Source organism: Morone saxatilis, unplaced genomic scaffold (assembly GCF_004916995.1).
Source record: "Morone saxatilis isolate NCDOM2014 unplaced genomic scaffold, NCSU_SB_2.0 Contig7, whole genome shotgun sequence".
Lineage (NCBI taxonomy): Eukaryota > Metazoa > Chordata > Actinopteri > Moronidae > Morone > Morone saxatilis.
In genome coordinates, this window is record NW_023340246.1 from 7,117,898 (window position 1) to 7,143,226 (window position 25,329).

The 25,329-nt window shown below is 38.6% G+C and overlaps 2 protein-coding genes across 9 annotated transcripts in view; both read right to left on the reverse strand.

Annotated features, from left to right (window-relative positions):
* napbb (N-ethylmaleimide-sensitive factor attachment protein, beta b) overlaps window positions 1-3,859 on the reverse strand; it is a gene marked incomplete in the record, with an annotated part of 7,680 nt that extends 3,821 nt beyond the window's left edge. Inside the window, 4 exon segments of the mRNA XM_035678999.1 lie at window positions 727-773; window positions 1,783-1,899; window positions 2,143-2,222; window positions 3,649-3,859. Of these exon segments, the coding sequence (XP_035534892.1) occupies window positions 727-773; window positions 1,783-1,899; window positions 2,143-2,222; window positions 3,649-3,749 (345 nt within the window).
* A 2,508-nt stretch (window positions 3,860-6,367) lies between these two features.
* Window positions 6,368-20,982, reverse strand: gpcpd1 (glycerophosphocholine phosphodiesterase 1). Of its 8 annotated transcripts, none has more exons than XM_035678943.1 (23): window positions 20,903-20,982; window positions 18,995-19,083; window positions 18,438-18,528; window positions 18,230-18,314; window positions 18,008-18,033; window positions 17,041-17,080; window positions 16,838-16,913; window positions 15,333-15,374; window positions 14,921-15,044; window positions 14,406-14,646; window positions 14,086-14,248; window positions 13,866-13,995; window positions 13,645-13,699; window positions 13,464-13,556; window positions 13,205-13,282; window positions 12,654-12,693; window positions 12,415-12,473; window positions 12,100-12,165; window positions 11,792-11,928; window positions 11,403-11,538; window positions 10,826-10,986; window positions 9,905-9,955; window positions 6,368-7,942 (listed from the first exon to the last, which is right to left on the reverse strand). In XM_035678943.1, exons 2-23 carry the CDS (start codon window positions 19,041-19,043, stop codon window positions 7,750-7,752), a joined length of 2,136 nt encoding a protein of 711 aa, XP_035534836.1. In that variant the 5' UTR covers window positions 19,044-19,083; window positions 20,903-20,982; the 3' UTR covers window positions 6,368-7,749. The 8 variants fall into 8 exon arrangements, with proteins under 8 accessions (XP_035534836.1, XP_035534837.1, XP_035534835.1 ...); XM_035678944.1 differs by having other exon boundaries at window positions 18,995-19,080; window positions 20,903-20,923; XM_035678942.1 differs by lacking the exon at window positions 20,903-20,982 and adding an exon at window positions 19,230-19,664 and having other exon boundaries at window positions 18,995-19,080.
* Window positions 20,983-25,329: the final 4,347 nt, after the last annotated feature.

Sequence of the window (25,329 nt, forward strand, 5' to 3'; positions counted from 1 at the left end):
GGGTCACGAGGCCTTCTTAATTTTAAGGGCTATAAGAAAACTATCTTAGCATTTTGTTCATTTCTATGAAGAAAACTAAATGAAATTATGATTTTAGTTTAAAAGTTTAGATTATTATGCAAGATATAAGCGGCCCGGTGAAGACCTGAACACAATCTATATTTACAGAGCCTTTACTCTCTGCTGAACTGACTCGTCATGCATTTAAAAGCTTGCAGTTAGAACAACTAAAGACCTACTAAAACAATGAGAAGAAAACAATGAATTTGTCAAAAAAGAAGCCGACTAAGTCGTTAAACATAAATGACAGAACTGTAATAAAAGTTCCTAAAAATATTAGGAAAATGTATCGCTGATGCAATATTCTGCCGAAATAATCTGCTCCGAATGAATAAAAAGCAAACATCCTACAGTTATTGTGATCACTATTTGGGTTTATTATACAGTTTATCAGTTGTTCTGTACTGTTATTGTTATGCATTGAATATAATAATATAATATATCACTTAGTCAGGGGTTGACAGTTTACTCAGTGATAGAAAATACCTTGAGGGACCTTAAGGAAAAAGGTTGGAAACAACTGTTCTAGATGATTTGCTATCCAGAGCTAATACTGTAAGTCAAAGGGAAGTAGAAATCACAACTAAACACTTCTCAGCCATAAAAACAAAAATCAATTGTGTTGTGGATCAGGACATGGATGGACACGTTCTATGTTCATCTTACCATGTCTGTGTATATATCGACGGCAGCATTTAAACACTTGATTGCCTCTTTTGGCAGCATTGAGGGAAGAGGAGGGAAAAGTTAGAGACGGTGTTAGTTCTGTTCGAGACCCTCGCACAGAGACTCATTCTGCATCAGTCTACATGCTGTGCTCTTTTCACTGGGTGAAATGAGGTGAACAAATACAATCAGAGTCTTTCATGTGTTGCATGCAGTCCGGTATTATATATGACCGGTAAAATACAACACAAAATCACAAGCAAGACCCTCCTCTTTTTTTTCTAAACAAAACAAATACATCAGCCAGCTACCATCCCCCCCAACCTATGGCTAGATCTATATTAAGGAGAATTTTAAATGAAGCCACAGAGAGGGCACGATAAATCAACTAATTGTAAATGCCATGCAATTAAAGAGCAATAACTCTAGCACATAAATTACTCAAAGGACCAGTGTGTAGGATTTAGGAGCGGCCCTATCTAGAGCCACTGTTTGGTTTGTCCCATCTGGGCTGATGTAGAAACATGGAGGTTCAATATGCCAGCCTCCATGGAAGCAACCCTTGGCATCTGTAGATATAAAAGGCTCATTCTAAGGTAACAAAAACATAACAATTCTTATTTTCAGGTAATGATACACTAATGAAAACATGATTTACTGTAAAAAAATGAGGGAATTCAGCCTGGGGACATCAAAGATTTTGGTAAAAAATGCTCTACAGTATAAACAATCTCTGGAGACGTGACTAATTTTCTGTTAGAGGACATATCCCACAGGGGTAGCCTCATTTTCACACTGCTAGATGTGGGAATCCTTTAGCAAATCAACCTAACTGCAAATATCATTCATGAAAACATTCTTAATGATAAGTATTTAGTCATGGTTGTGACACATGGCAGCAATAAGTGCTTTAAATGCTGCTGTAGATTCAACAGTTCATTACTTGAAACAATACAGATATATAGTTAAAAAAAAGGAAATAAAGATTCATGCAGTAAAACTGAAGACATGGTGTGAGATCAGGTTTCATCCTAATTAGTTATCAAGTAGTCTTACCATTAGGGTCAGACTTCTTATAAGCGTTTCCTGCATCAATAAAACTGGTGGCGCAGTCATGTTTGTTCTGTAGCTGCATGTGGAGACGTGCAGCCTTGCAAAATGCACTTCCAGCAGCTGAAGGCAGAGAAAAGAGAAGCACAGACACTCTCACACATACTGTACACTTTGCGTTTAGCTTACGTTCTAATTTATGCACATAATTCCACCTTTTTTTACTTGTGGCACCTTCACAAGTGCTGCGCTTTGCAGTTCTAGTGCCAAAAAAAAAAAAAATCTATCTGCACATAATCCTACAGCTTCTCAAGAATGGTGAAATAGAAAAGTTGGATATATTTAGTAGAAAACAGCCACTCTCACCACTCCAGTTCTTGGCCATCTTGAACATGTTTGCTGATCTGCAGTACATCTCACACGCTTCTTCCACTTTGTGAGGTCCTCTAGACAAGGAAAGGAAACAAAAAGAAAACAAATGTACAGAAGACAGTACACATTTTCATACAGGCTCGTACATGGCACACTAAGTTAAACTGGTGTGAGGAACCATTAATCTGACCTACATACTGAAGTTGCATCTAATAAATTATGGCTGAATGGCACCAAGGTGATGAACTGTCCAAAGCTGCTGCATTTCTCAGGTAGATGCAATGCTCAGATTGGTGGATTGGCTTATATAAACCCCTCTACACAGGCACCAAGGATCTCCCTCCCTCCACGACAAGAAGTGGACCCCTGGGAGCTCCCTGTAGTTGTAATAATACCCTGGCCATTCAATCATGGCAGAGGATTACATCACTGCTTGGTCAGACACAGAATTACCAGAATAAAGCCGGCCAAGAATTATCACACACGAGAACTGACAACTAGTAATATCTGGAGGTCACCTACAGAGCTTTGGGGGGAAAAGAGTCACAGTGACTGCTGGCTTTTTAGATTTTGGGCCTATTCAAACACAGCCCTCCTTTATTTTGTCTCTATTACAAATAACAGCATACTAATGATCCCCCCTAAAGGCCACTGGTGTCTTTATAACGACAATCATTTGAGAAAGAATCACTTTACATGGAAGAATCCAGACATAAGGAGTCCTAAGGAAAGGTCAGATAAGCCAGATCTTGAAAATGAAGTGCGCTCTTGGAGAATGTTTTGCCTCCCTTTGTGTTTACTGGTTTGTGTGTGTAGTTTGCACTCCATACTCTGTAATCATGGCCAATAAAAATCTGCAATCTGAAAGTGAGTGGGACTGAATCCTCTCACAGAATCTGCCACTGTGGAGGTCTGCCTCATCCTTCATCCTCTGAGAAACCTTCAACCTGTGTTTTGGGGATTGAATCAGGTGTTAATGAGCGCACTGATGAAAGTAACCATTAGCATTTGATTATAAATACTGTTGTGTTAAAAGCAATACATTCACGGACACTGCCTTGGGGATTATCTCGGAAGATAATGGGTTTGGGTTTTCACTCTGAGGAGCTTATTTTCCACAAACTGGTGTTTATGGACTGAACATACATGTTACCTAACATAATGCGGACAAAAGGTAGCAAATTAAATCAAAGCAGCTATCTCAAAACCTAGAAGTGAGCCAAAACAGCAAACTGCGTAGCTCCTAAGCCAACGCTAGAGTCGTGATCTGCTGCCTTGTTTACATTGATAACAGATACCTCAGCTAGCTGCCACACGGGGAATTATCCCACTCAAAGTCACGTGTGGCCTCGCTTTGGTTTGCCAGCTCGCTGAACTTCTCCAATGTCTCTAGTTAACACAGCCGAGTGACTGAAAGGGTCTACACAGGCTGCGTGCCCACCTCGCTGCTGACAGTTAACGCTGGCTAGCTGTTTGTTCTTTGGTGCAGTGCTGTCTTACCCTCCAAACATCCCTCCCAAAAAAGAGCCAGAGGACTTGACTTTTTTGTCAGCGTCGGCCATTAGCTGAATCGCTTCTTTCTCTTTCCCAGAGTTGTCCATTTCTTCGCTTTGTTCGGAACAAACTTACAGTATGGCAGAAAATACCCGCAGAGGACTCCGCTGTGTACAGTGAGGATTACAGTCGATGGGTTTATTTTACGTGGGCGTGCACCAAGATAGCGGCTTAGGCTAGTCCCGTGGCATCGCGGGAGTTGGAGTGCTTGGCGTGATAAACACAGTTGGCTTCCGGGCGAAAGAAACTACAAGTCCCGGTGAAAACGTGAAGCTATTTTTATATCCTGTGTTACGTAATATCTAATGGCAAGTTGAGGAAATCTATAACTGTATTAAACAAATTAAATAATTTTCTGGCTTTGAAGTTGACACATTATCAAATATGGCGTTGTTTTCGCTTGTCTATAAAGATAAAAATACAATATCTTATTGTCATAAACGACATAATCCGTGTACTTTGTTTGTCTGTACAGCAGAGGGCGCTAAAATATTACAACTGACTCAGAATCTCTTGCAGGGCTCCCATTTGAGACTTTCCCTTCTTATTATCATTTTAATACACCTTTTTGCACTTTTCATACCATAGTTATGCAATAGTTGATATGACCATGTCTTAACAAATACTGTTGTAATAGGCATTTTTGTTGCAGAAATTTAGACACTAATGAAATGAGCAGTTTATTCATCTCTTAGTTCATTTTTTAGGTACTTGTACTTAAGTATTTTGAAAATATTGTACTTTTTTCACTCAGTTACATTCGTTTTATAGTTACTAGTTATCTTGCAGAACTTTACATTTGATGTACAAGTTATTAATATATAAAATACGATGCATATTGAAGAATACATTTCTCAGTAGTGTATATTGTAGGTAAAATAATCTCCATCTCGACGTGCTGCAACATTAAAATGCGTTTAGGCATACTACATGTTAATACTTGCAATGTCAGCCTGCACAACACAATAAGGGCCTGGCCCTGCCACTGGCACACCGAATTGGAATGCAGCCAGTCTTACACCTGGGCGGTTCATGCTGCAACAGTTAACTTAAGCGAGGTATAATTGTCTCCAAATGGGCGAAGAAACGTGTAAACTTAACCAAAGAGGTTTTCTTGTAATTCAAAATTCTAAGTAGTGGTGTAGTATGAATTTCAAGATCTGTAATTTTGCAGGATCACATGTAGAAACCGGTATGCTGGTTCTCCTTTCTTATCTTAATTCCTATCTTTCTCAATGCTGCACCTACCAACAGAGGTACTATTGTAGGTGAAAAGATTGGTCAGTGATGAATCAGTCTCAAGGTCCATGCTGATAACTAATGCAAGACAATCAACATGGGATAAATAAAACCCACATCATCAGTGGTGCCCACTGCTACTAAGTATTTTATCTAATCATTTACTAATGGCTAAACTCCAGTGCCAGCAGTATTACATGGGTGTAGGTTATGTGGAGTGTGTATCTATCTGCGGAGCAAAGTTGATTTTGTTTTTAATTGATTATATTATTTTACAGGTAAGATGGGCACATATGGGAGTGTAAAATCCTTAGTCACTAAAGATAGAGTCTGGATACAATTTACAACAATTTCTCCAGAGCCCATCGTATTTACCTTTATTAATAATGACACTACACAGGACAAAAGCCAATTAGAGTGTAACTAATTATCAAAATTTGAATCAATTACTTTTCTGTGACTAATCAAGTGTTAAACTAATCTAATAACATCATTACCCCAGTGTTACATATGTTACCTATTATGCTGGATGGTTATAGTAACACTGACAAAATCAGTTTAACAGGTCAGAACTGGATGAGTAAGATCGACCAGGAGGGAAAAAATCACATGCTTATCATAACCATTCAAACCGTCTTCAGCTTGTGGCTGTTGTTGTCAGTTACTGACAAATTCTTATAGATTATGTCTAACACAATCAAAACACACACAAATACTCAATACTAAATTGGCACACTGGGTTGTTGCTATTGTTTTTAGCATGTTTTTATTAAATGTATTTTAGAAACTTTCAATATTACAGTTATAGTATAGTGTAGATTAAAAAATAGATTTGAAAAACTGTGAACCTGTCTATAAACAACTTTCAGGTTCTCATTAGAAACAATGAAACAGGTTTTGCTGCATTCCTTCTGTCCGAACTCTAAAGTCCAGTCCTTGTTATGTGCAGCATTGTATTCAAAAGTATATCCAAGGTTAATGTGAGGCATCAGCAGTCTGAGTTAGACAAATAAAATTATTTCTAAAAGTTACATTAATGAAAGGACAAATGTGGTACTTTTTTTTGTTACTGTTGCTCCACTGCAGCCCATCCAGGAAACACTGTGCAGCCTGCAGGGAAACACAAAGATGACATTTCATTCTCAAAAGACTTTAGAAGATATTTACTAGATTTGTGAATATTTCAGATGTTCTGTAATTCTGTCAGAACTGGTTGAAAATTTAAGAGCTGTTATATCTTAGTGTGTGTTGATAATGGTGATAGGACAGTTAAATAACTAAAGATTTAAAGTAAAAAAGGATCAACTACAACCTTTTAGTTATTCAGAACAAACGTTCTGTATTACTTGATATGCAAGATGATCCTGCAGCAAAACAAAACGTAAAAAAGACAAAAAATGTGAAAGAGAAAACAAGTCAGACAAAATAATTATATAGGTTTTGATTTTATTTACATTACCATTTACACTCGTCTGTCCTGAAGAGGCAGTTTATATTATACACTAGACTTGTTCATTCTCTCAGGATATTCATTCAGACAGGTATACAGATCATGCATGGCTCTGTCATTAGAGTTTTAAGTTAAGAGATTGTCCAATGAGATAGATATACATACAGTATACTAAAATGAAATGGTTTTGCTGTTTTTAAAACACAGCATTACCAATGAATTATGCTAAAGCACCACTTCAAGGTTCAAATTACTATTTCAACCGTAATTTGTGCCAAAACATTATCTGCCATGCAATAAAAAAAAAACATGGTTGTTGTTAAAGTGGATTTATCAGAAACATTTGTTTACTGTTGACAATAAAATTGAGTTTAGTTGTTTAGTTTAGATGAAGAGTGAGGTATCAAAGTTTAAAAACAAAGGCAGGAAAACAGAAACAGACATCATTTTTTTCCCTTAAGGCTGTGATATGTATGTGCACTTCTGCAAATAAAACATTCTCCTGCTCTTCCTCAAATCAAGTAGATAAAGGGATAAATGATACAGTACTTCCAGTATGCAGTATGTCATTTAAAATAAAATGTCTTAATCATTACGAGTAAATAAGCAGGATTTTGAAACTGTGGAGAGGAGCAAGCGCTTTCAACCGATAGGCATGTACTATAATGTGTAGTATGTAAACCTAACAATACCTGAAATAGCAATAAGTAGGAATTACTCATTGCTAGTTAAGACAATGAAAGTAATACTTAAGGTAATGAATACATGATCAGGAGAGAGAGAACAGCAGAAAAAGAAAAACAGCATAATCCTGCATCATACACTTTATGACATACAATTCGAAGTTCACTCAAATGTTTACCCTCTTAAAATATCATACAAATTACATTTTAGCACTTAGACTATGAAGAGATGCAACATATTGGCAAAATAAATATCCGCTGTCAAGCATAAATTCCCAGTTTGACATTGTTCCACTATTATGCCACCTCGGTACAGCCGGTTATGATCACTGAATAGGACAACAAATACATGCACGACTGGCTTAAAATCTTGGCAAAACATCCATCTATTTTAATACAAAGCATAAATAACAAAACTTTTGTGAAGATACAAGACCATGAACACAATCTGTAACTGTAGCAGAGTGGAGTGGAGATGGTTTAAGTGGTTTTACTCTTGTGATCATGTATAAAGAAAGAAATGATAAAATCTTGTAACAACCTTCAACAAATTTTAGAATATATACACGCAAACCTAAGTTGTCACTTTTCAACACGTTTTTGCTCAATCATCCATTCCCAGCATGAGTGTGTATGTACTGTGAGGTCCACTGAAAGGTAGAAGTTAAGGGACATTTATGAGGAGCTGAGGCCAGAATCGGACTCAGTGCTGCCAGCATGGGAGTTGGAGGCAATGCAGGGAGCCATGGAGCAGGGGATGGAGTAGCAGGAACAGGTGGAGCTCATCTCCTCTGTAATAACCTCCTGCAGGGTGTGTTGCTCCTCTACTTTGAAGATGTTTGGCTGCTCTCCTTGTTCCTCGCAGATACTACAGGAAAAGGGGGAGAAGACATGCTTAAGTTAGACCAGACAGTAGTGAAGTGTACACGGGGGTATTTTACATGCCATCCATCATTCAGAAACCAGAGTACAGTAATAGCAGAGCTGTCCTGATCCAAACTTAATTTGCTACCTAAAAATGAAAAAGCCCTAAAAATTCACAACTCAGGGTTGTTTGGAATCAATGATTAAGGCAACATAATACTGTCAAATAATAACATGTGATGGCAATGTTTGTATGTATTGCCCAGCACTAAGGAGTAGTCCAGTGGAACAAAATGTATCATTAGTATGAACTTCTCATACAAGATAAAAATATAAGATAGACTGCTCCTGTTCTGCTCTAAACTAAAGCGCAAAGCAGTAATGGTAACATACTGTAGCTCCACACTTACTTTTTCATGCATGCATGTTAGTGAAAATGCTGCATTCATTTTGGCTAGGGGGAAGATTGTACTGGTTGACATTTTGGCAGAGAGAAGGAACCTTTTTTTAATCGTTTTCAATGAGTTAATAAATACTATTCATTCAGGGCACCTCCCTTATTACCTGCCTGGCATGTGCCATGTTTGGCCTCTTAGCCTGACTCATGAAATAAGATTATTAATGTACTTTGGGCCAGACCCTGGCTTATCAGTTTTTATTTGGGTGGATCACTTTTACAACCTGCATCAAAAGCACATTATGTTCAAGTCGAATCACACATATGGCAAACAACCTCACCAGTGAAGTATGGGAAACAAAGGCATCATTCAACCCCATACAGACAATGTTACAAATGTTAGAAAGCTAAATCCTCTTTTCCATGGAGGTAAAGGAATACTTATCACAGCTATGCAGTCTTATGTGTACGACAGTCATCATGTGCTACATTACACTGAATAAGTGTGTATTCAACAATGGGCTCTGTCAATCAAAAGCTTTACAGTAGGTTACACATGGTTAAGGTTGGGGCTCTAGACGTGAACTGGATTAGAGCCAGCCAATATTAACCACATGCAGTGAAACTTTTGCTCAGATTGAGAGGTATCTTTAGGTCAATACACTCCAGCTTTGTGAGTAATCCAAGATGGTAAATCTAGGCAGGCTGTTCTGATTGTGTTCAACTAATTTCACGAGACAGGCCGCTGAAGGCTTTACTTGATGAAAGCAGCAGTGCTTTCAATTTTCCAGCTTGCAAAGAGAGTCCAGTGCAATCATCCCCTTTGTAAAGGAACCGAACTGCAGTACAAGAAGGTGGAGTTCAAGGTGCAAATAATAGAAAATATACATGTGAAAAAAAACACTGATATCTCACAAAGTTGCTGCGAGCTGAATAGCAATACATGTGAAGCTTAAATGCAGGGCTCTCTTGGATCAGCGTCATTTGAGTCGATCCATCCCATTCAGTTTCATTACATTTACAAGCTGCGCATAGTGAATATGTGTGGTTGTCAAGGCGGTTTGGTGCTATGACACTTGCATACATTAAGCAAATTTGATTACAACTAGCAGTTAAAAATACAAACGTATATTTTTGGTTCATACGGAAGCTAATATTTCAAGTAACACCGTCTCATGCACTAAACAAGCTGTTGAGTGTCACGGAGTATCATACCAAGCCTTTCAAAGCGTACCCAAAACAATACACAGGCATAAAAAAAGAAAAAGAAAGTGACCTAGCTGTCAGCGAGACAAACTAGACTCAAAAATGATAAACACGGCAGTTGACCAATCAATGTTCTAAGAAGATCCAAAAAGATAATTGCCACTGAAACGTCAAGTACCATTAAGGTGTAGGCCATATGAGAAGTCAACCGTCTTGCATCATTGTCACGGGAACATTATTTGGTTCCTGCTGCGTATTAATGATTAGATACAGGCTTTTCAGGCAGTATTTGAGGTTAGAACCAAAAACGTGGGGATGTAAAGTAAAAAAACAAGACACAGCCAGGAACCAGAGAGACATTACGGTAAATCTGAAGAACTTGAGTCATAATACGGGACCAAGCATTCACAAATTCTGTAAGAAAGAGGCATAGTTATAACAACAACCTGGAGAAAAATTAAGTCACATCTGGAGTCTGCTGAGACTGCCAGGCTGTATTATAGGATTCAAAGCCTATGGTCAGCTTTCTGCAGGAGTTTCTACAAGTCTGGGCCAAAGTGCAAACATAAATACAGAGCAAATGTCATATAGTGAAACACAGAACTGAAACGGCTGAACAAACAGGTCCTGCTGACCAGGCAGTTTTGCTAAGACCGGAGCAAACTCTCTTTCATCCTGCTAGCAAGCCAAGCTTTATGTAACAGCACTAGCACATCAATGTGTACCAATTTTTACATTCACACACGTTCAATGGATAATAAAACCCATTTTCCTGAACAGCTATGGCAGGTGTTGCCAAGTGATTAACATGTCTGCCAATGCTTGATTATATAACCTTGAACCCTGAAAAACTGTGCTGATAAACAAAGGACCTTCAGTGATTATTATTGTGGTAATGACAAGAAGCGAATGAGTAATCAATGTATGAACCTGAAAGCCCTGCTCAATGACTCGTATGTGGCTTCAAGCTGAACCGAGACAACAGCACAGGGTGTACTTTACAGTTTGCAGTGCAGGGTGTTTGGTAACAGGCAGAGATTGTAGTTGGAAACACAACCATGAGAATGTTTATCACAACAGAAATAGCAGGAGTGTACGAACATGTTTGAATAGAAGAAACTGTTTGGAAAACAAAAAACGCTCAAAATAATTTCATCTTGTACAAAATTCTGAAATGGACATTAACTGAAATGATTGTGTTTGGGGACAACACTACCAATGCTGAGGTCTGAAGGACTTAGTGGACATGGCAGCCACACATAGCCATGTTGCATTTTAACCTACCTATCGTAGATGAGCCCATCAATTCCCTGCTCTCTCAGCTTCCTTCTGTTCTCGTGGTCGTTGTTGTCTTCTCCCCAGCTGAACACCACCAGGCCTTTAGACTGGGCATCCGCAATGTAGCTAAGGTTCTTTAGCAGCTCCTCTGTGTGGCCACTGATCCCCTAAAGGAGGAAGGCAAGTAAGAAAAAAAGTTTCTTAAAATAAAATGTACTTTTTACCTGCTCACTTTCATGTTAAAGTCAAATGTAAGATAAAGTGTGTAAACATGTAGCAAGTAAGCTAATTCAGCTACATATGTGCTTTCAAAACAACGAGACATTGTGACATTGACAATGTGACATTGTCAGATTACGCTGCATAAGCTGTTTTTGCACTGTTAAACCACATGGACATGTGTCTTACAGACAGCTGATTCAGTAATATGCTAGCTTTGTTATGTGGACAGTTGTTTCGACTGATGTGCGGCCCTTATATTCCTGCCATTTGTATTTTTAAATATTACACTACCCTTTCAAAGTCTGGAAAATGATGTGGATACACTGTAATAAATGTTTGACCTTCTGCCACAAATGCTCACCAGAATATTCTCGCTCTGGGCAAAACTTATGGCGATCTGAGTAGTCTGGCAGCGGATGTCCATCAGCTCAGGATACTTGTCTGAAATTCCCTGAGTCAGAAAGAGGATGGGGTACATGTTCTGCTTCTGACGCACCCTGAGGGAAACACAAGGAAAGATGTGCATAACATTATATACTCTATGCTTTACAGGTGGAGTGAGGAAAGAGTGATTTAACTAAATTATTAGCCAATACATGGGCTTTTGAAATTTCAGAGAAGGCCTTCTACGGTACTTTTCCTGAAACCAAGTCCACTGCCATGTAAAGTTGTGTTTCTGGATAGTATGCCGTTTCTACAGCCTAATCAAATTTGGGCATTTTCCCCCCTCAGTTGCAAACAGGGGCTTACATTGTGCAGATATCTGGGTCGAAGCAGGAGAAGACAATGCGTCTTTTTCCACCTTTCTGCAGAACACAGGACAGGACGATGTCGAGGAACTTATTCATGTTAAAGTAGGACGATAGGTTGCCGTCCCATGTACCGTCCTGTCAACAAAAAGCATCAATCTCATCATTACAATACATTTTTATTTTACACTGAATTATAGAATTAAAATATTCTTTGCAATACACTGAGTGAGCCTATTCTAGTGAAGACCTCCTCAGCCCTATTTATTGAGCAAATGATTATTGACCCTATTCATTAAGTATACCCACCTTCATCTGGCAGATCCATTTGAGCTCAATGTTGAAGCCCACATGCTCAGGAATAGCTTGGAAAATCTGTAGAGGATTGAAGGATGCTATTTATTTTACTGTGATTTTGCATTGACTGAAGACAGTGAAAAGAAGGCTACAAAGATAAGAAGAAGACATTTATTATTCAGCAGTTCCTTTCAGTATCAGTATGTCATGGTGATTTGGCAGTAGGTACAGTTGAAGGTACTGTAATCTATATTTATAAGTACAGGGAACAGCTCATACTGATTACATCAGCCATTTAATAACCCTGCTCATCATAAAGTCATGTACCTGTGAGAGCGACGGGAATGGCTGATGCTCATCGACTTCATCTTCATCGTCCAGCAGATCTGAACAACAAACAAAACAGATTACTGAAAATTCCCAAACGCACAAAGGACCTGCTTTGTAATATATCAAAGCAATCCTTGATCATAGCTGAATTCGTGCCAGTCTTTTGATCTACCTGGCCGACGGGGGTGATGTTACAGGATATAGAAAGAAAAAAAACACAAGCAATATGTGTATACCTTTGTCATTGTTTCCTTTTATCGCAGTGGCATGGGCCAGCTGTGCAACAAAGAAAAGCACACATTATTTACTACTTTCAACTACAATCAACAAATTAAATAATGTACAGTTTTTATTGTTTTCAGCAGCATGGGTGGGGTGGAGTAGGCTGGAGCGGGTTGATTATTGTTTGTTGTCCGTTCCGTGTTTCAATAATGCGTGTAAAATTTGGGTATATAAACATGATAACATTCTTGATACTAACTATTTGCCTTCTACCCATTTCTAATTTCTTGGAACTACCTTCGTACTACAATGCTTTGCCCATTTCCTCTTCAACTACTGCAAGAAGGCCATAATCCAAAAAATGCTCCAATTTCTAGAAAAGGATTTGTTTGATGTTTATTTTGTAATTTTATTAATCTGAATGCTGCAAGTAGAGGAAACCCTAAGTACCAGGCATTTAGACTTCCCAAAGCAGGAAAAGCACAGGTATAGCTAATATTAATAAGTATCCACTGTCATCTAAAGTCTTATTTGCATAGTTTTGGCCATGATTCAAGGTTTTTACCTTCAGAAGCTGCAGCTGATCAAATGTCAAGTCTTTGACTGGCACCTCAATAAACTCGAGAGAAGTCTTGTCATTTTTCTGCAGAAAAACAGAAATGATAATATGAATTGTTTTAAGTAGTGACATACATTTGTTTTTATATATTAATCAAGTCATGAAGGAGTAAAGGAAAATAACATAAGTATAACATCTCAGATTTTATGACTTTACGAGTCATTTTCATGTGTTCATCATAAAGTACAACAGGCCTTTATTTTACCTTCCTGGTGGATATGCAGCATGTCAGATCGTGGTATACAATAGGAACATCATCTTTGGAGAGGTGGACATCAAACTCTACGTAGGCTGCCCCCTACAAGTATTGACAATTGACACGATTAAGGCAGATGTAATGTTAAAGGTAAATATTTAGTCGTGCTTTAATTCTCTGCGTAACTTACATGGTTGGCAGCACTTTTAAATGAGGCTATTGTGTTCTCCCTGATTCTTTGGTGCCTGTTAAACAAGTTAAAAGGGAATTTGTTGACAGCAAACAGATGCAAGTTATGCAGAAGTATTGGCCCCTATTGGCGCACACTGTGTGCTATTAATTCTTTATTTCTGGTCTGCATTTAATGCAAGGCACTCTGTCTTATCAAAGTCAAAGACTGTTATGACTCACTTGGCTGCGTGGGTGCTGCCAGCTCCTCTGTGCCCCACATTCAGAGCGCCTCTTTTCTTCCAGTACTTGGTGAACGAGGAGCTCATGTCACACTGTAGCCCTTGGATGGGCCGGATCACCAGGTAATCCACTAAAACGAGAGTAACATTGTGTGAAATGATAAGTAAGACTAGTCAGATTACTGTCAGCCAGTGTGGAATTCATTTGTATAAAATCTTACCTCTGACTTTTCCAATGGTCTGTCTGGAATTTCGACCCATAATGGGAAGTGTGGCTACTCCGTTGTCCTTACCAGTCTCCAAAAAAGAAGAGGAGAGGAGGCAAGCTGTGCCCGCATGTCCTGGATGGGCATCCCCTTGGACTACCTGTTCACTCAGGTCCTCCTGTAGACAAATATATGAAATTATTGTATGAAAACAGGTCACTCTAATCATGGTGCCTGGTTTGTTCTTCCTTTTTCACTTGTATTTGTCAGTCAATACTATTTTCATAATGTATCAAGAAATGGGTGATCAAATGCAGCATTCCCATGTGTATTACCTCAAAGAACTCAAAGGTGAGCTCCAGGTTGTCTGGGTCCATGGTATGGATACTGTACTCAGTCCACTGGGAGGGGTCCAGTCCATAACCACATTCAGGCTGCGAGTGACGCGACTTATAACCATTGGCACTGATCACACTGATCTCCAGAGTGGGGGTCATTTTGTGCCAAGATGAAGGACTGGGCTCATCTTCCTCCTCGTCTTCCTCCTCCTCAATGCCCTCTAATGTCAGCTTGATTCTGTGTAGGTAGGTCAAATTAAAAAAGATGCAAAAGTAAATACACAGATATGTTAATATATTTAAAGCCTCATATTTATAACATATAATGCATTAAAACATAAATAAAAGATTATCCTAGCTTCTCTTATAATTCTGTATGTAGGACTTGTGTAACACTTAGCTAACAGGTCCGGTAATAGTAGCACTGTAATGATCCACTGATCGGTCGCATGGTGCTTTCAAGTAGAACTTTCTCTGGGTGGTGTTAAATTCGACCTTGTCGTCACCCCTACCTGAAGCGAGAATTCTTGAATTTCTTCTTAGTGATAGACACTGGAGGCACCTTAGAATAGTGCAGACGCAGGCGAATCTCTGTCTGGCACGTGAGCCAACCAGAGTCAACACAATTCACCCCATCTGTGAAAAGGGAGGGGACAGACAGGAAGCTTTTGATGACAATGTACATCCACTTTGTCTCCCGTGACTGCTGACAAGAGACCTGGGGTCAGTGACAATAGCAGGGAGTGGCTGCGGTTTGTTCTGTTAAAATGAATGACCTCAAAACCTCTGCTGTACAAAACAGAGGAAGTGACTACAATGTGGTCTATGGGGAATTCAGTTCCCCGAGTTATTAAGCACATTTGTTTTACAGTACTTTTATCTCATGGAGCTCTCATACTAATTACATTTTTGGATCCAACTTACTCTGAATTCCAAATTGTCCATCATCAATTGTCTGCTGTGACGCTGTAATAAAGGAAGAGTGCATTAGAAACAGAATAGAAAAATCCCAACAGTGCAAAAGTTGAGGTCAGATCAAACCAGAGCATTTCCTATGAACAAAGAAGAAAATCTCAAAACTTTTGAAACAAGATGCCAAATTCAAGCCTTCATTGGTCTGCTCTGAATTTGATTTGCCTCAACTTCAAAAAAGTCGACAAAGCAATAAAACACATGATTTCAAAAGATCTTTAACTACAACTCTGAGCATGACAATGAGGTTAATTTAGCAGGATGTTTATGAAATTACTCATTTGAGTTCAAACAAAACACTTCTGAATTGAATATAAAATTAAACCTTATATGTGCAACAAATTCCTATTCTAGTGGGGGAAGCATTTAAGCAGGATTTGTTAGAAAAAACAAAAGAAAAGAACAAAAACAAGGAAGGGGTGATGGGCTGGGGTCACAAAGGGCATCAAGCAGGGTGCAGACATAGTTACAACTGTTTTTCCTATCAAGCCCGTTCTGAATGAGCTCTGTCAGTGTTGGGCCCATCCAATGGTGTTTTAACTACAGAGGTCTACAATATCAGGTCATGACATCTACTGCAGCCAGGTGGCAGTATGTTCATTTTGACAAACACACTACCTAAAAAGGGATAAAACATTATCCCTGAAATGCTAACTAGGGCTGTACCAAATGTCTTTTTTTTTTTTTCCTTCTTCAAAGCTTCTTTTGACGTTTTTTTAATGAGGCTTCGAATGTCAGTCGTCACATTTTTGAAGTTTGAATAAAGTGATTCTTCAGATTAAACAAGTTTGTCTTTAAAAGGCAGAAAAAGTAGGATTTGTGTATTGTGTATTTCTGTAGCTTCAAGATTGGCCTCTCTTCCCTGGCTCAATGAGTAAGAGAAGGGGAGCGAGAGCAGCGGTGGTCAAACAACTTAGAGTGAATGAAGAGAGAGAGAGAAAAAAAGCAGTGAATCCAAAATAAAACATTATTTTCTGATTGTTTCCAGCAGTTTCGTTCTAAGCCAAGCTTCATGCTGTCTGCTGTGTCCTTGCTCTGCTGTGTGTGCATTTGTGTGTGTGCGTGTGTGTGTAGCTCAGCCCAGCCCTCGGTCAAACGGATATCTATACTTGCAGGTCGTTACACATTCATGACAGACTGAGAGCAGAGGAGAGAGAATGTCAGACAGATGTAACCTGGTCACTACGATTTTATAGAGTCCCAACCAGCGCAGCATTGAATACTGATTTAGTATTTGAAACTTGATGTTGTGATTAAAGCTTCAAACTATTCGGTACAGCCCTAATATGAACCCTCTTCTTTTAGCAAGAACTGACCCTACATTAGTGTTGATGGGAAACTGTTACGTATAGCACTAGTGCAGGGAATGGGAGGTCTATAAGGGGTTTGAGTATGACACACAGAACCAAACCCAACCTCCCCGTACACCGTTTTTTGTTGTTGTTGTTCTTCTATACCTGTGGGGCTCATCGTGCGGGGCTGTTGATGGGTCTCCCACTTATTGACTATCACTTGACTGGGACCACCTGCACTCTGCAATTCCAATGTTTGGTACAATGTTAGGGTTTTCAAATCAGATACATCGAACTACTTTTCAGTCTGGTCTCCCGGCCACCTTGGACCAGAGTGTGAGAAAAAAAATTAGAGCTGGTATATTCACCAATTCCCACTTAGGGCAGTCAGCCACCATGGGTTGAAATCTGAAAAGTGGATTTGTTAGTAAAAATAAGCTTTAAACAAATCTTCAGTTCTTTATCTGCGACAAAATCATCATTAACTATAGCAACTATGTATGTAGAATCACATTTTTGACCTTTGTAATTACTTACGTCGGTATAGAGTTATATTACTGCTACTGCTGTTTGAGTAACTAAATTTCAAGCATGACTCAGACAGCATGAATAAAAACTTAATCAACTGATCCAATGACAACTTTTAGCTCACATAGAGCCTATGCAATTCACAAAGAGCGGCATGCAGTGCACAAAACTAGCACCAGCCATACGCTGGTAAAAAATGCTAGTGGCTTGTAGGTCAAAAAACAAACAATGGTAATCTATTGAGTGGCTGGTAAAATCTTCAACATTCACTAGCTAATTGGCTAGTGTATAAGTTAATTTTGCACCCTGTAAACATGTCACAACAACACAGTACAAATACAAGGAACTTAAATAGGAGTAGGCCTTTAGTCTCACACAATGCAAGTCCCGCCCATGATTTTATAAAAAAACAATAACACACCCATACTAAGAGAACATTCTAAGAAAGAGCTTGGTGCTATTACTTAATCAGAGAAATGTCTGACTCTTCTCTGACTTTTCAGGTAATTTGAAAGGAAGTTTGATCCCTGCTATGTTTGTGTGTGTGTGTATCTATATACAGACGAGACCAGGAGAGGCTCACATGGTTAGAATAGACAAAGCCAGCTGGCGGTTAGGTTGGCTAGTCCTCAAAACTAACCTAAGGCTGTATCTCATCTGTGTTTATCCCTGAGGGTATAGAGATCGGGAAAGAAATGCCCAAATCTTAAGAGGGATCTTCAGGTTAACGGTGGGAAACCTAGCATTTTTTAACACACTCTTTCAAAGTCAATGGAACAAACAAACAAACAAACAAACACATAGAACCTGTTTCTGCACTTCCTGTTGATGAGCTGAAAAAGTAAAGGTATCAATTGACAGAGAACCTGAAGTCATCACATCACAAAATGACACTGGCTTTGAATTTCCCAACATTTGTCTTTGTCACAACATCCAGTGCAGCTTTCAAGAGATTCTTTGACAAGTACGAGCAATTTAATCTGTCATTTTTAAGGCTATACCACTATACAGACAGAGGACTCTGCTCACCTTCGACTCCAGAAACAAGCCTTTGAAATAGCGGTACTTGGAAACCACTCCTTTAGGCACAGTGATTGTTGTAGTCCACATATTTCTGTCAGGGAGTCAAAATACACGTTCATATTTTACAAGGACAAAAACAGTAAGAAAAGCAGACACGCTCTTGCAAAAAAATAAAAAATAAACACAGAGATATTACAGATAAAACTGTACCTACCCATCATTACTATCAGGATGCAAGGTCACAGCTTTTTCATGGCTCCAGCTCCCCAGGGCTTCACAGCTACCGACAACTGCAATCACCTCCCCTACAAATGTTCAAATTAGCCCGTTACCAGATGTAACTTCACAAACATTTAAACACAAATACGACTGACATTTACAACGTTTTAACTACAATATTTGAGATGTAATTATTATATTATTCTTAAACAAGGCCATGCTGACATGGAGTATAATGAATGTGTGGCAAATACATTGTTATTTTCACAATCCCAACCTCCTCCGTTTTTTCCAGGAGCTTATAAACACGTCACAAGTGGAACAATGATTTCAATATTTTGGGGGAAAAAAATGGACAATAATCTTTTTGACATTACTACACTTCACAAATAGATCATCGATGGATATCAACAAATAACAGTGTAAAACAAAACATTTTACAACATAGCAACTTCTAAGTGTATCTAGTTTAAAGGTTATGTGTTTACAAAGACTGACCGCTTTATGTTTGTGTGTTAGTGTCTACAGTTACGTTGAAGAGCCGTAAGTTACCTGGGGATGTTTCTCCTCTCACAGCCACAGTCACCTGAGCGGTCTCCATAGCTGACAAAGGCACGGACAAAGACTGGCGACGAAAACTACTGAAAGACATCGACAGATTTTAAAATGAGTGTCGACAACACAACACAGGAGCAGGATATAAAGTGTGACGACTGGCTGCTTTTTAGCGTAAACTGTCACAAACCACGTTGATGGAAACCGAGCTAGCTGTTAGCTGTGAACTCACCTCCAATGGTCGCTGGCCACAGTAGCTAAACCACCGGCAAGTGTGCTAGCTAAAAAAAGCGTCCTGCGAATAGCAACAGTGGTACAAAACAACTGAAGCGAGGGAAACCATCGTCATAACAGCTCTCTTCTTTCTTTTGGCACCTACTTAAGTTATGCGTCCGCTCTAGGCAGCCTCGAAAATGGAGAGTTTCCAGTGAACCAGTTTCTAAACCGGTCTAAAGCAAACCTGACCGGCTGACCGGTGCACCGCTACTCATCGCTGCCCCGTTATTCAGAGAGAGAAGACCCCGACGGTCAATAACCCGCAACAGACGAGCTTTAACAAAGGTGGACAACTAACGTTAAGTTACTCGGACGGGTAAGTTAGGGTTAGTGGTTACCGTTAGTAAACAACGATACACAGCTGTCAACGTCACCGCAATGAAGGGACATTTCCGCTGTATATTTTCAAAGTAAAGGATTAAATATCTAAACGTGCTTCGATGTCACAGTAAATGAAATAGTAAATCATTCAAGGAAGAACGTAACAACATTAAAAAGTTTTTTCAGTTTGTGGAGTGAGGTTGTGGAACAGACTGGGTGTGGAGCTCAAGCAATGTGCAAAGCATCAAGCATGATCCAGTTTTACAAAGTTGTACAACCGTTTTCAGGAGGTCAGGGAGGAGAAGGCTTTAAACAATCGGGTGTTTTCATAAAATGATTTTGTATTGTTTATTTAATCTATTTATTTTTTAGTTTTTTTTTCCTTTTATGTAAATATGTATGTTGGGGAGAAAGATTGTTAATTGAGTAGTGGAGAAGGGGTAGGTTTAAATAAGCATATGCTTCATCCTACTCCTTTTCGGACATGTGGGTTCACGTTATTACTTTTGTTTTGACTGTTGTTATTGTTGTTTTGACTATTTTCATTGGATTTGTTTGTTCCTTTGTTCCTTTGTTGTACTTTGTTGTGTTACTCGCACATGTTCGAAATAAAAAGGGAAAAAAAGAAGAAGAAAGAATTTGGCACAAACAATAAGGCAACCATGGATTGAAATCTTCAGAAAGGGCTTTGAATGAAGAAATACATTGAGAAAATGTGTGATTTTTGTAAAAGATGACCATTTTCTATTGATATACATACAATACAAATCTAGGTAGGTTACATTGCACTGGGGGGCATGTGCTCAGTATCTTTAAATCCCCAATGTCACCACTGCAGCTATGTAATTATATGTATGTATTTTATTTTGAATGTATAGTTTCTCGCGGACTTCCGTTGACTGTCTAACAGATCTGGTTCATACCGCCCTGTTCCAGATCTGTACGCTGCATCTATGCTGCATTAACGTGCCGTCGGAAATATCGCTACTAACTGAGCGCACATGGTCGACCCCCAAAAGTAGTAAACAAAAGGGAAAGTCGCAGGTTTATGAAATAACCTGCCGGCAAGATGGCCGAGGAACAAATAACTATTAAAAGCGTCACAATTCAAAACCTATGGCGAGTTTGTTTTCTAAAACATCAAATACGGTATCCGACCGCAGTACATTGTAACTTTAGTGATATGCATCCGCATCAACTGGTTTGTGTACGTCTGCAGTACACAGACAGACTTAGCGGAGGAAAGTGTACGTTAAAGGAAATTACATTACATTACATGGCAACGGAAATTATAACACGTGAACATACCGTCAGCAGAAATCGATCTTGCACATTTTCGGTGGAAATAATAACTTGTTTTGAAGATGAGGCTGGGAGGTCGATTGCTTCCTTAAATAGGGCGGTATTTTTTTTACACAGTTACGTCATCAACACCATACCCTTGACTGTTGACCGAAAACATCTCCATCACAAGTTAGATATTAGTTCTAAAATACATAAAATCCGAGCCCTGTCATGGGAAAAACGTTTTCTATGGAAGCGTCCAATTACATAACCGAAATGTCAATATTTTATAACGTAACTCTGTTGTTGGACGCTGAACTATTGATCATTTTTCACTATTATTTGACTGGCTGGGGCAGACAAGTTTACAAGCTCTGAAAAGTTCATCCATCGACATTTTCACCTGAGCTGCTCCACTGGAACAGATGGGGATGAAGTGCCTTACACTAACCACTGATAGTCTATTATAAAATATTTGATGAAAAATATACCTGTTATCTTTAAAAACGTATTTTATTTCCGACTGTACGTACTTGGCCATTTGAATAATAATAATAATCATCATCATCATCATAATCATAATCATAAAGATAATAACACTTTATACAGCACTTTTCAAAACAAAGTTACAAAGTGCTTTACATGTTTGAACCAGGATTAAAACATCCCAGGAATGCACTGAGGTAAATGAAATCAGACAGTTAAAATAATTAAAAAATCAAATGGAATACCTAACATAATACAATATAAAATAAATAAATAGTTTAAACATAATGAAGGCTGCAGGGCTTCATTCCTTCCTTTGTACTCATGACAGTGCCAGAGTTTACATTAGGTAGATCCAATAGCCTGGGTCCCTTATTAAAGTGTTTTCTATATATAATATATAATGCATTTGTGGAGCTGACAATGTTTGTTCTAACTGCATGATAGGCACATCATCAATACCCCTTTAAAACAGGAGGATCTTTAGACAAAGTAATGATACTGGGAATGAGGAAGTTTGGTTGACATTGAGTTAGACTAACCATCAATGTAAATGATGAAAGACCTCAGACTGTGTTGTTTGCGCACATTCAGACTGAAAACCAAATTTAGCCTGTAGCCCCCTCCAGTGTTCAAATGAAAATAATACACCATGCCACATGGTGGCAGCGTGGGTGAAAAAAACACTGTGGTATAGTTTAAGAAGTATAAATGAGACATTTCCAGACAGGACTACCTCACAGTGCAATTCCTCATCTCTGACATGCACCAGGCGATATTATAATCCTTCATACATAGAAACGATTGCACTTCACTCGCAGTCTTTTAATGAATCAGGGATTACTGAATCCCTCTTGTTTTGGATAAGGCAGACACAGCAGAGTGCCAATGAGTAAAATAAGACCGATGAAAGTTTTCATTTCGGATTGAACTGTTCCTTAAAGTAGTAGCTATCTTCATTTCTTGTCTGGCTGTGTTAATGAACACCACTGGGACCCCAATGTGATGAGGCAGGGGCAGATCTCAGCGTGGGAAAAAATGATCTATCTGACCTGGGAAAGCACTGAAACACTCTGCTCTGGGTGTGTCAAGCATGACAAGTTTGGAAAAGAAACTTGACTGCAGTGTATGAGCTCCGATTGCTCTGGTGTCTGTAACAGTAGATCGATGCTGAAAAGTGGTTTTAGATTGCAAGAATGGAAGTGAGAGAGAGGCATTGATGAGGACTTTATGAAGGAGTGAAAAAGGGAACAGATCAATCATAATGGGTGTAGAGAGACTGCAGCATTCTAAATATTTCACGCTATTTCTCAGCACCCAGCAATGCTCTCACAGATCACTTTTACCAGCCACTCACAACCTGCTTATTGGACTTATTCATTTACATGTGTATGTTTCTGTTGGTTAATTATGGAGGCTGGAACAAAATTACCAAAATGATTATTATGCCACCTGAATAAATCATAAGCACTGATCAAATACAAAATACCATAAATTAGTTTACCTTTGTATGTTTGATAAAGCACACAGATTTGACATTTAATCAGTTGCAATTGGCATATTCTTTAAACACAATGTACTTGTACTACTACCAACATTGATCACAGGGTTGGATACTAGTCGGTGATGGGATAGGTCTGGGATGTTAACATCTAATCAATAAATCTATAGCATCTTGTAGACATTTAGCATTGCCTGTATAATTACAGTTAGTTAGTGCATTTCAATGGATTGATGTATATAATAATAATAAAACACTGGAGACTATAAAATGCTAAAAAACTATCCACACATAATGTTAAATACAAAAATATAGTATTTATCAAAATGTATTCAACAACATAAACAAAAATGGTGGAGCATAAAAATAAGATAAGGCAGTAAGTGATAGTATTAGAAGCACTGAAGGCAAAAAGCTAAAAAGTTTTAAGTAAAATCCAGACAGCAGTGTGGGTCAAATTTAGTGTCAGAATTAGTTTAAAATTGTTCATATAGTGAGTGTGTCCACAAATATGCAAGCAAGCAATACATAATAGATCCTCTTAAAGTAGACATTTAGTAAGACATAAGGTATTGTAAAAATAAGTACAAAAGAAATTTAAAGATACTATGCTTGCCTGATATCAGACAGAATGATCAACTTGCGGAGTGAGCGATTTGAAGGTCTGGACTCAGGCGATGTCTGTACGGCATGTAGATGCTGAAATAAGTGTTTCTAATGTAGAACAGAAAATGAAAATGTCTACCAGAATACCTTCCTCAAATTTCGCCTCAGTGTCCAATTCATGCAATATTTCCAAGCACTGAAGTTTCAGGTATATCGGCCACTGAGCTCAGGAAATGAATAGACCAGATTGTTATGGTGCACTAAAAGAGCCCAAGGCTTAACCTGATTTATATTATAATAATCTACCATTGTTATAGTCGGATATTGGTTGTGTGAGTGCATAACACCAAGTTTCCTACAATATATTGCCACAACTCTTGCACTGAATAGAAACAGAATGTGTAAAAAAAAAACATTTTGCAAAAGTGTCTAGTGTCTTATTGATGTATAGCACTTATTTCTTGGCATGGTAAAAGATTTCATTATCATGGGGCATATGGGAACCAATTGCCTTCAGGGCTTTGAGTTAAAATCTACAGCACATTTTTTTTTTCCTGTGATGCTTAAATAAATTTGCTAAGAAAAGAAAAATAGCAGTTAATATTGGAATTCCAGCCCACAAGGCAGGGAAGTAATATAAATCCACTGCAGTACATTTCCATGCAGATTACAGTTTATATTATAAATCGGTCAGCTGAATATATATTTACCTATATGTGCATTCATTAGATATTCTATATTTACCCTGTTTGTGTTTGAATGAATGAATCAGCAGGAGTGTGTAGAGCAGTCTCTCAAATTTGCCTGCGGCATGATCCCCATCTACTGGTCATGAATACACAATCTCTCTCTGTCTCTCTGTCTCTCTCTCTCTCTCTCTCTCTCTCTCTCTCATGTTTTCTGGTGCCCCACTCCTAACTCCATTTGAGGTAATATTTATGTCAAAAAGATAAACTTTAAACATTTGAAAGCTTTCAAGAGCCTACAATAGATCTTATAAAGTGCATAAAAGCTGGGAGGACAGATGATATTATGTAGATTTCCAAAAGATAGAATAAAAGTAATTCATCAAGTCTGAAGTCTCAGACAGAAAAGAAAATATGGTGCTGGTGAATTTGAAGTCTTCCCTGATGAGCAGAGGATTGCTGAGTTATTAAGATCATTTGCCATTGAAATGCAGATCATTGGCACAGTGTTACATAAAACCTTATTGCGAATCACTGCGCAAAAACCCCTATCCCGAACACCAACATACAAATTTTAATACGCTGTAATGGGATTTCTCAGCGAGGTACCAAAAAGACATCCAAATGAAACAGGACTGCAAATTACACTTGTGCTATTGTACCATCCTGAAATGACATTACAGCAAGCAGCTAAGCATTGACCAGTGTTCAAAATGGGCCTCGGGGAAAACTGATGGCTCCACAGATCAACACATTACACCATATACCACCTGCCTGTCAGGGTTGGTAAGACAGAGGAAATGAATACAGAGAGACAGCGATGAAAGCATGGAAGGGAAAGAGAAAGACTGAGATGTGTTATCTCTGTTTGCTTTTGCAGAGGAAAACACAATAACAGCTAGAGGGTGGCTGCTGTGGGTTTTAAGCAGCTGCAGTGTGAAGATAGGGCTGTGTGATAATAAATTTATCCACAGGCTAAATTAAATTTCCTTTGAAAGAGGAGAACCAAGAAAGCATTATTCTACTTTTCTCTCTGGGAGTTATTGGACAAATTCTGAGTAATGGTGGAACATATGAACGGTAAAACTGTAACTGGTAGTTCTATTTTAATTGGTGTTGACAGATTGTGAGAGCTACAGTTCAGACTTTATTACCATTTTTATTTCTCTCGT